At 49.9% G+C, this 9,913-nt stretch overlaps 1 protein-coding gene across 4 annotated transcripts in view; it reads left to right on the top strand.

Moving 5' to 3' along the window:
- Positions 1-9,913, top strand: part of Ttll8 (tubulin tyrosine ligase like 8) — a 66,660-nt gene that overhangs the window by 16,261 nt on the left and 40,486 nt on the right. For 3 of the 4 annotated variants that reach the window (XM_021184001.2, XM_021183999.1, XM_021184002.1), the window contains exons 3-8: positions 2,330-2,421; positions 4,831-4,954; positions 5,920-5,990; positions 7,154-7,282; positions 7,562-7,676; positions 8,356-8,484. In XM_021184001.2, coding sequence (XP_021039660.1) covers positions 2,330-2,421; positions 4,831-4,954; positions 5,920-5,990; positions 7,154-7,282; positions 7,562-7,676; positions 8,356-8,484 — 660 coding nt within the window. The remainder of the gene's footprint in view (positions 1-2,329; positions 2,422-4,830; positions 4,955-5,919; positions 5,991-7,153; positions 7,283-7,561; positions 7,677-8,355; positions 8,485-9,913) is intronic. The other variant, XM_029469424.1, reaches the window with a different exon arrangement.

The raw sequence follows: 9,913 nt of genomic DNA, 5'->3' as shown, positions 1-9,913 counted from the left end.
ACACCTTCCCTATGCACCCCTACACCTTCTTATGCACCCCTACACCTTCCTTGCATTCCTATACCTTCCTATGCACATCTACACCTTCCTATGCACCCCTATACCTTCCTATGCACCCCTACACCTTTCTTGCATTCCTATACCTTCCTATGCACCCGTAACCTTCCTATGTACCCCTAAAACTTTCCTATGCACCCTACAGCTTCTATGCACCCCACACCTTCCTATGCACCCCACACCTTTCTATGCACCCCTGTCTCCTTTTTCAGTCCCCATTTTTGTAGAGGGCTTTTGCCAGTTCTGGCCTGGGGTTAACTAAATGAAATCCTTCACTCTACACCTTTCAGGTCCAAGCAGTGTATTTGTAAATATTGTTCTCAGTCTATGGTTTGCCTTTTCATTTTCTTATAATTTGTGTGCATGCTATGTACATTTGTATATGCATCTCTCTCCATATATATATATATATATATGTGTGTGTGTACATATGCATATATATGTATGTGTATACGTATACGTATATGTATATGTAGAAAAAGACCAGAGGTCAACCTGGGGTATCATTCCTCAAAAGCCATCCACCTTGTTTTGAGAGTGAGTCTCTCCCTGGGACGTGGGCCCACTGATAGGCTGGCCAGGCTGGCCAACAAGCCCCACGTACCCTCTGTCTCCACCTTCCCAGCACTGGAATTACACAGTCAGCATGCATAGTTTTATCCGCCAGTGTTGATGATAGGACTCATGCTCTCCTGCTTGCAAGGGAAGCGCGTTGTCTTAGTTAGGGTTGTATTGCTGTGAAGAGACACAGTGACCAGAACAACTCTTTTTTTAAAAATTTATTCACTTTATGTATATGAGCACACTATAGCTGTACAGATGGTTGGGAGCCATCATGTAGTTGCTGGGAATTGAACTCAGGGCCTCTGCTTGCTCTGGTTTGCTCGCTCCGGCCCCACTTGCTCGGGTCCAACCAGAGCATCTCTTACAAAGGAAACTGTCAATCTGGCCTGGCTTATAGTTCAGAGGTTTAATTCATTGTCATCATGGCGGGAAGCATAGCTGCACACAGGCAGACATGGTACTGGAGAGGTAGCTGAGAGTTCTACATCTGGGGTGGCAGACAACAGAAAGAGGATAGCACTATGCACTATGCCTGGCTTGAGCTTTTGAAATCCCAAAGCCCACCACCAGTGATACACTTCTTCCAACAAGGCCACACCTACTCCAACAAGGCCACACCTACTCTAGCAAGGACACACCTCCTAATAGTGCCACTCCCTGTGAGCCTATTGGAGCCATTTTTATTCAAACCACCACACCCTTTGCCAATTATACCACAGCCCCAGTTCCAGAGCATTTTAATCTCAGCAGTTACAAATGCACCAGTTCTGACTTTGTGTGTGTGCGTGTGCGTGTGCCTGTGCGTGTGTGTGTGTGTGTGTGTGTGTGTATGTGTGCGTGCCATCTAAGAATGTTCCTCTAGGCGAGGTTGTGATGATTTCTGTTAGAAGCTTTATGTGGCTTTCACACACTTCGGAATAAATTCTGAGCCTCTAGTCACACAGCAGGTAGGGTCTAGAGTGGATTCAGGGTGAGGGGAGCCAGCAGAGGGCAGGGTTCGATTGATGCTTCCTGAAGCTCCCTGGGTGTCCTGACAGGCCCAGGAGCATTGTGGGTCAGGGTAGTCTGCGTGAAGACTCCACATTTAGGGCTTGGAGAGAGAAGGGGAAGCTGTGGGTATGAGGAGCAAAATGCTGGTCAGCCAAAGGCTCATGCTTTGTGCTTTGTGAAGGGAAGACTCAGTGTACACTGCAGGCATGGCCTGTGGGGACCCAACAGATGGCGGGGGGGGGGGAGGCCTGGGACAGTACAGTGTTTAGTGTGTGCCTATGGGAACCATTGGCATCAGAAGGTTGCTGAGAGAGAAGCTGGTGTCAGGGAGAGCATCCAGAGTGGAGGAGCCATCAGGGGACTTCCTCCAGGCAGGAGAGAGGATAGCTACTGAATAAAAGCCAAGGCCTTGGGCAGAGATATCGAAGATCCGAAATTTCTCTCAGCACACATTAGAGACATAGAGAAAGGATCAAGACTACCCAGTGCAGGCCAGGCGTGGTGGCACATACCTTCAGTCCCAGCACCCAGGAGGCAGAAACAGGTAGATCTCTGTGAGTGGCCTGGGGGATTGGGGGAAGGTGCATCAAAGACAGCCGAGATACACAGGGAGTGGGCAGAGGCAGGTGGCCTCCACGTGCGTCCGCTGTCAGGCTGGAGTGACTGTTCTGAGCCATGTGCCCTTTCCTTTGCCTTGATGTCTGTTTCTCTTTTGCAGAGTTAAAACAAGGAATTCCCCAAGATTTGTCTTCTTCCCCCAAATTAGACAGATACAAAATAGCAAGACAGTTAACAGAAAAAGCCATCAAGGTAAATGTGTTTCGGACTTATGGGGGGGGGGAGTGCCTTTAAAAAAAAAAAAAGGGAACTTGATTTGGAATTTCATTTGGGTATTGGCCTGACTGGATGACTTCCACCCCTATGGAGATGGTACCAGTATCCCTTCTGAATTTGTCTGAATCTCCCCTGTAGCCCCAGCAGCCAGCTCCTCCTGGTGCCCTGTGAACGTATATAGCCACGTGGTGGGCGTACAGATGACTTTCCCACCCTAACAGCAGTTTGGGGGGACTCTCTGGCTCACAGATCTCCTGTGGGTACCAGAGCTTAGTTCCAGGCATCTTCTAAGTAGTCTCCTGGATAGGATCAGATCTTCCAGTGGGACAAGGTTATGTATCTCTGTTACCTGGCAACACAAAATTTATCTATAGAAAACTTCACTGCAGTGTCTCTGTCTGGGATCTCTGTGCTGGGACCTGGGCTCAGCTTGTCTCTCTATTCGTGTCTGTGTGATGCACTCCGGGCTCAGCCTGTCTGTGTCTCTGTGATAGAGTCTGGGACTCTGGTAGTGGCTTGGTTTGCTGACCAAGATCTCACTGATGTCTGGCTTACGCTCACTTCCTAAGCATCTCTTCTTCCATCTGTTTGGGAGTCAGATGAATCCATCCTCTGTGGGATACTCTGAGCTTCAAGCCTCTGTTAGGAATAACCTGATGAGTTTAGGCCCCTCAGGAGATTGACTGTATCCATCAGAGCCCACTGACTTAGGGCCTCTGTGACATCTGCAAAGTCCTGTCACCATTTTGGGGTGATGCTAGTGAATTCCATATGTCCTGTCATCTTGCTCTTTTGAGTCCAGGGACAGTGTCCTGCATGGTGACCCATCAGGGTCTGTACGTCTGCTGCAGGACACCAGTGGCTCGGAGCCGCCACTCCTGCCTGACCCCAGCTTATCCTGCCCGTCCCTGACCCTGCTAGTGACCTAGTACACGGGTCATGTCACTGCCTTCTGCACTGGCTTGGGGTACCCTCGTGAACGTCAGCTTTCTGTCTGTGACTACATAAAATACCCGAGGCTTTGCACTTTATTAAGAAAAGAAATTTACTCACCACCCAGTTTGAGGGGCTGAAAGCCAGAGCTTGAGCAGCTCTGCCTGTTTGGCTCTGTCACTGTCACCATGTGGCAGATGGCACCATCGTAGACACACACGTAGGAGGAAAAGAATATTTGACAGAGGAGATCAGAGGGAGATGGGGACTTGGCTCACTCTTTCATAACTGCTTACTGTGTGAGAGCTAGCTGCCACTTACCCTTCCTGGCATGTCTCCACTCCATGCTGGTGACCATACCTCAAGCACGAGACCATTGGGAACAAGCAATGATCACTGGCCATCCCTTCCCTGACCTTTTCCTGGGCTGAGAAGACTGAGGTAGTACAGTTTGGTTCTCCCACCAGCTGCCAACCTCCTGCTCAACTACACACAGCTAACCATCTCCAAGCGATGAGTCAGAATTCCAGCAGCTTCTGGGCTGGCCCTGCCCCTTCCTCTGTTACCCGTTAAGTTTTCTCTTTCTGCCATTCTGAACTCAGGCGCCCACAGCTTTTATAAACAGGAGGCACACTCTCTTGTCTTAGTGTTTCTTTTGTTGTGTTAAAGACACCATGACCAAAAACCTCTTGGAGAAGAGTTTATCTCATGCTACAGGCTTGTAGTCAAGGCAGGAGCCTGGAGGCAGATGATGAAGCAGAGGCTCACTCCTCATTGGCTTACTCCTGTGGTTTGCTCAGCCTGCTTTCTTACACAACCTCTGCCTAGGGGTGGTGATGCCCACAGTGGGCTCAGCCCTCCCACATCTATTGTCAATCAAGAAAATGCCCCCCCAGCACAGGCACAGACCAATGTGGTGGGGGCATTTTCTCGGTTGAGGTTCCTCTTCCCAAATCACTAGCTTGTGCTAAACTGACATAAAATTAGCCAGGACACTCACTTTTCTATAAAAGACAGCTGCACTGGGAGTCCTCAGTTTTTCCCTAGACCCTCAGGCATTGTGTAACTGTGTGTCCCACCTGTATCCCAAATCCAGAAATCCTGGAACTACAGAAATTCTGAGTCTGGGCTACAGCTGCTCAGGACGTGCTGATTTCTTGGCTGTGTTTTGGCCCCTTTGAGTGTGTGGATGAGTGTGTAAAAGTGATCACCTCTGTAATCCCGACCCAACGATGAATAAACACAGTGCAGCAACTGTGGGCATTATATGTCCGAGCCCCCACATGTGCACACACACACACACGCACACCCTTCTGCATGCTGAGGGCGGCGTTCCTGTGCTCTCTGGGCAGAGTGTGCCTTGCCGAGGTGCAGTCTGGTCCAGCCTACTTTGGAAGGTCACCTCGCTCCCCTTATTGCGGAGGGCCTCAGCTAAGACACCACTGTTTTCAGGAGAGGAAGATTTTCTCCATCTATGGACACTACCCCGTCATCCGGGCCACCTTGAGAAGAAAGGGCTGGGTGGAGAAGAAGTTCAATTTCTTCCCCAAAGCTCTCCAGAACGTTGGAAGTGAAGGTGAACGGCACATGGGTGGAATACCTTGTCCTGGGAAGGGTTTGTTTTTTGGGTTTTGTTTTAATTAATTTATTTATTTTTAATTAACCTATTTTTAAAATTTATTTACATTTGAAGTGTTATCCCTTTACCTGGTTTCCCCCTCCCGGAAACCCCCATCCCATCCCCCCTTCCCCTGCTTCTATGAGTGTGTTCCTCCACCCACCCACCCACCCACTCCCGCCTCCCTGCCTTCGAGTCCCCTACACTGGGGGATCTGTGGAGCCTTCACAGGACCAAGGACCTCTCCTCCTATTGATACATGACAAGGCCATCCATCCTCTGCTACACATGCAGCTGGAGCCATGTGTACTCCTTGGTTGATGGTTTAGTCCCTGGGAGCTCTGGGGGTGTCTGGTTGGTTGATATTGCTGTTCTTCCTATGGGGCTGCAAACCTATGAAGTTTTGGGTTTTTTTTTGTTTTGTTTTGTTTTATACATGGCCAATAAGTCAGCCATCCTAGGTGTGCTGACTCTATGTACCCACTGGCATCCGTCTTCATGTATCAGCCACACTCTTATATGGTACCAGTCACTTTTTGGTGTCCCCATGCCCACACCCCACCCTAGCCATTCTCCCTCCAGGTCCATCCCCCACCAAGGCCACTCCTCGGGTACCCATAGCTCAGACCAGTCCTCCCCAGACTCATGCCTCAAGCTTCTATGGCCTCCTACCTTGAGGGTCATCTGGTCTTCAACATCCCCTCAGTCCTGACCCAGCACAGCCTACCTAGGTGGGATGGTACACAGGATGCTGGAGGGAATGCCACGTGTGGCCTCCACAGCCACTGACCCAGAACAAACCTCGCTTGGAGCTTTTAGTAGACAAACGGCATCCCTCCATAGTGGAACGCCAGCCCTCCAGGAAGTCAGGTGAGATACCCGAGTATGGTAGCAGCAATATGTCTCTTGTGTTTTGTTTGCAGATAAAGGTGCTGAGACCAAAGAAAATCAAGAAATAGCCTTGGAGAGATTCGATGATATCCATGATGTGATGGTAGGCCGCGTGGCCTGGTATTGGGGTATACCATGGCTTTTTAAAAGTAAGGCAGAGCACACTGTTAACAGAAGTAAGACTCCTGTATGGAAACATGGTCCCTGGGGCATCTGACTTCCCTGCATCCTGCCCCTAGCTCCTGCATCCCACACTGACTAGCACAAGTAGAGGCCTGTGTGGCTGCAGACTGAGATGCTGAGAGGTGGGGTCAGGGGGTCCATGTATTACAGGATGGAGGCAGGGGGTGCTGGCCAGTGATCAGATGGGGTCTCCAGTAACACAGCAGTTGTACCCCAGTGACCCCTAGCCTGGCTCCTCTGAAGCTCTCCTGTATCTTCTATAAAGAAGACAAAAAGGTTAGTCACAGAGTGGAACTTTTTCCCAAACATGTAATTTAAAAGGTCAGGTATCCAGAATGTCTGTGTATATCATGCATCAATGTTTGTTTTTAAAACCAAATAAAGCCGGGCGTGGTGGTGCACGCCTTTAATCCCAGCACTTGGGAGGCAGAGGCAGGCGGATCTCTGAGTTCGAGGCCAGCCTGGTCTACAGAGTGAGTTCCAGGACAGCTGGGCTACACAGAGAAACCCTGTCTCGAAAAACCAAAAAAAAAAAAAAAAAAAAAACCAAATAAAATGGACAGAATAAAATGACAGGTGGTCAGTCGGTAAACGCATTAGGTTTATGGAGTTAATTCGATTTTTGAAGGCAGCTGTGCACTTAATCTAATTTATTCTTCTGTGAGTGCCGGATCCTGGGCACTTCCCCTGCTCTACCGTGGAGAAAAGCTGCCTCCTAGGGGTTCTGGTAGAAAGTTCCCTCTGGACCACACTTCTGGATCTCAGAGCATCACAGTTACTTCCAGTCTGCAGAGAGCACATTTCTAAGTCTTGCATGGATGCCAGCCTGGGAGGAGTACAAATTTACCTCCAGCCCCCAACTGAGAAAAAGCAGCTGGCCTCTGGACAGCACACACCCTGTGTGGTTCGGATTGTCCTCCTACCGTGTGTGGCCCTCAGGAGCCATGTAACCTCAGCTGAGATGGAGCCTTCAGCCAGAATCAACACAGTCTGTGTCCCACCCCCAACCCTCAGCTATGTCCCAGCATGTCAAAGACACGGAGCCCTGGATGCTAGATGTTGATAGATGGCTCTTCTTGCCAGTCCAGGTTGGTAAAGAACGAGATACCATACCTCCTCTGGACTATCAAGAGGGATGTTGTGGACTACCACAGCCTGACCTGTGACCAGATGCTAAATCACTATGGGAAGACAGCATCATTCACGACCAAGGTGGATGAGAGGGCCTGGGCTTAGTCTGAGTGGGTGGGCCATCTACAGCTGGGAGAACCAGAGGGTCACATACAGGCTTCTCCTGGGGATACTCCCCCCCACCTTCTATCCCACATGCCCACCTACACCCCCATTCCTCCCTCTGTCTCTGGGTACTCTCAGTGCCATGGATGACCCCTTCCCAGGGAACATGGGCTGAGTCAAACATGGGTCCCCAGTGGGATTCACTATATGTGAGGCTGCCCCCCTGGGGGGTCTGATGCACTGCTCTCTCTGGAGATTGGACTCTGCCTGAACATGAGAAGTCTGCCTTGGTACGTCCAAGCCAACCCGAACACCTTCTTCCCACGGTGCTATGGCCTTTGCACTGAGACCGAGAAGCAGGAATTCTTGGGTGAGTGACCTATGGCCTTCTGAGGTTTACCGCATGTCCCTAGGGCCAGGACTACATCTCTGGTCCATTTGGTAAGGGCCAGCCTGGAAACGTCCATAGGCCATGTTGGCAGTTTGGTAAGAACCACCTGAGGCAGACAGAAGCTAGAGAGCTAAATATTCTGATCTTGGCTCTGAGGGGACACAGCACTGGCTCAGAGCAGTACCACCTACTTCTGATCTCTGGGTGAATACCCTTCTGCTCAGAGCCTAGGTTCACCTCGAGCCTAGGTTCACCTCGAGCCTAGATTGGCAAGATGCACAGCTGTGCTGCTCTACCTATGTGCTGAGTTCAAGCAAGATCCCTCAAGAGAGGAGAGCTACGTTCCAGATGGTCCACGGGGTCCAGAGAGACCCCTTAGATTTCTCAGAGGATCCTAGTAGTGTTGCAAGGGGGAGTACTGGGACTATCCCCCAGGTCTCTGAGGGGTTTGGGGGGGGCAGTGACGACAGAGAACAATGGAAAAGGCAGGAGGAGAGCAGTAGCTGGAAGGAGCAGCTGTTGGGACTGGGTGTGGACAGGTGCGTGAGCAACAAATGGGGACTCGCCTGGTGAGGGAGGCAGGGAGGCCCATGTGGCAGGCTCTGCCGCCTCTCTGCTCTGGGTGGGCAGTGGGAGCGAGGCCTTGGTGTCCCTGCAGATGACTTCCGGCGCACGGTGGCTGCCAGCATCCTCAAGTGGGTAGTCCATCACCAGAATTACTGCAGCAAAGTCAAGGGCAAGAGTAAGAAGGAGGAGGCCAAGAACAGTGACCCCAGCCCCAAGAAAGGTACACAGCTACGGGGCAGGACCTTGAAATCTGATGGGGTGTGGAGTCTCTGGTCAACCGGAAGGGTCTTTAGTTGGTGAGGTGTAGTGTCTATGGCTGATGGACAGGTTGGGCGCTGTGGCTTTGGTGGTCCAACAAGTATGGAGAAGGAGAGCGTGCGTCTTCTGATTTAGCTCTGATTCTCATGGCCTATCTTCTGTTTTGACAGTCAGTTAAGACCTTGGTCATTCTGTTTGCAGAACATATCCAGTACCAGGCACCATGATTTCATGATCACACTAAATCCTGCTCCCCAGGGGCAGTGTCTGGCCAGTGGTCATTGCTGTGACCCTCCACATGGCCCCTGGAAGGTCTGTGTGGTGTAGCAGCAGTATGTGTGATGTGGGCACCCAAGCAGTCTCCCAGATTTAAGGGTTTCTGTTGTTGATGCCGTTGTTGTCTGCTTTAATAAAATTTGTGGGTTTCTTCTTTTTCTTCTTCTTTTTCTTCTTCTTTTTCTTCTTCTTTTTCTTCTTCTTTTTCTTCTTCTTCTTCTTCTTCTTCTTCTTCTTCTTCTTCTTCTTCTTCTTCTTCTTCTTCTTCTTCTTCTTCTTCTTCTTCTTCTCCTCCTCCTCCTCCTCCTCCTCCTCCTCCTCCTTTTCCTTTAAAACAGTTTTAGGCTAATGGCAAAATTGAGCAGAAGGTACCTTGGTTTCTTATCCATCCTGGTCCTCATGCACCCCACTGTTAATGTCCCTACTCCAGAGGTCCATTTGTTAAAGCAGTTGGAAAGTAAACTTTGGCATGTTCAAATCTTTAAAGGATGTGTTTGAAAAGTAACTTGTGAATACGGCAGCTTCGAGATGCAAGTGGAGGCTTTTGTGGAGTGGATGTCAGTTGGCTGTGGCTGAACTTTCTGAGTGGTGACAGTCAAGGCATGTAACGAAGGGCCACTGGCTGCTTACGCCAGGCTGGGGTAATTCTTGCAACTCCTGGCCTTTTTTCTTGTCTCCATGACTCTTCCTTTTTCAGGATGTCTATGGCAGGGGACCTCACAGTCAGCAACCTGTTCACACCGACTTTGTTTACTTAGCAACAGACTGAAGTTTCTTCCATGTTTGCTGCTTTGTGGTTAGGGCTGAACAGTTCACCATGGTGTGTGCTGGTTTATCTATCCCTTCACCCACAGAAGGACTCTTCTCACAGATAAAACTGCTACAGACCTCTATGCACAAGTTTGCACAGCCATAAAATTTCAACTTCTTTGAGGAAATAGAGGAGTAAGATTGGATGCTACAGCAATAGCTCAAGCCTTCAGCATCCCTTTTCCAGGATGACTCACATGCAAATACCAAGTGCCCATAGCGGATTTTAACCATTGGCTAGGTCTGTAGTAGTGTTACACTGTTGTTAGGTCTGTAGCAGTGCTGTTGTTAGGTCTGTAGTAGTG

Source organism: Mus caroli, chromosome 15 (genome assembly GCF_900094665.2).
Source record: "Mus caroli chromosome 15, CAROLI_EIJ_v1.1, whole genome shotgun sequence".
NCBI classification, from domain to species: Eukaryota; Metazoa; Chordata; class Mammalia; order Rodentia; family Muridae; genus Mus; species Mus caroli.
This window is presented reverse-complemented; position numbering and strand designations above follow the sequence as displayed.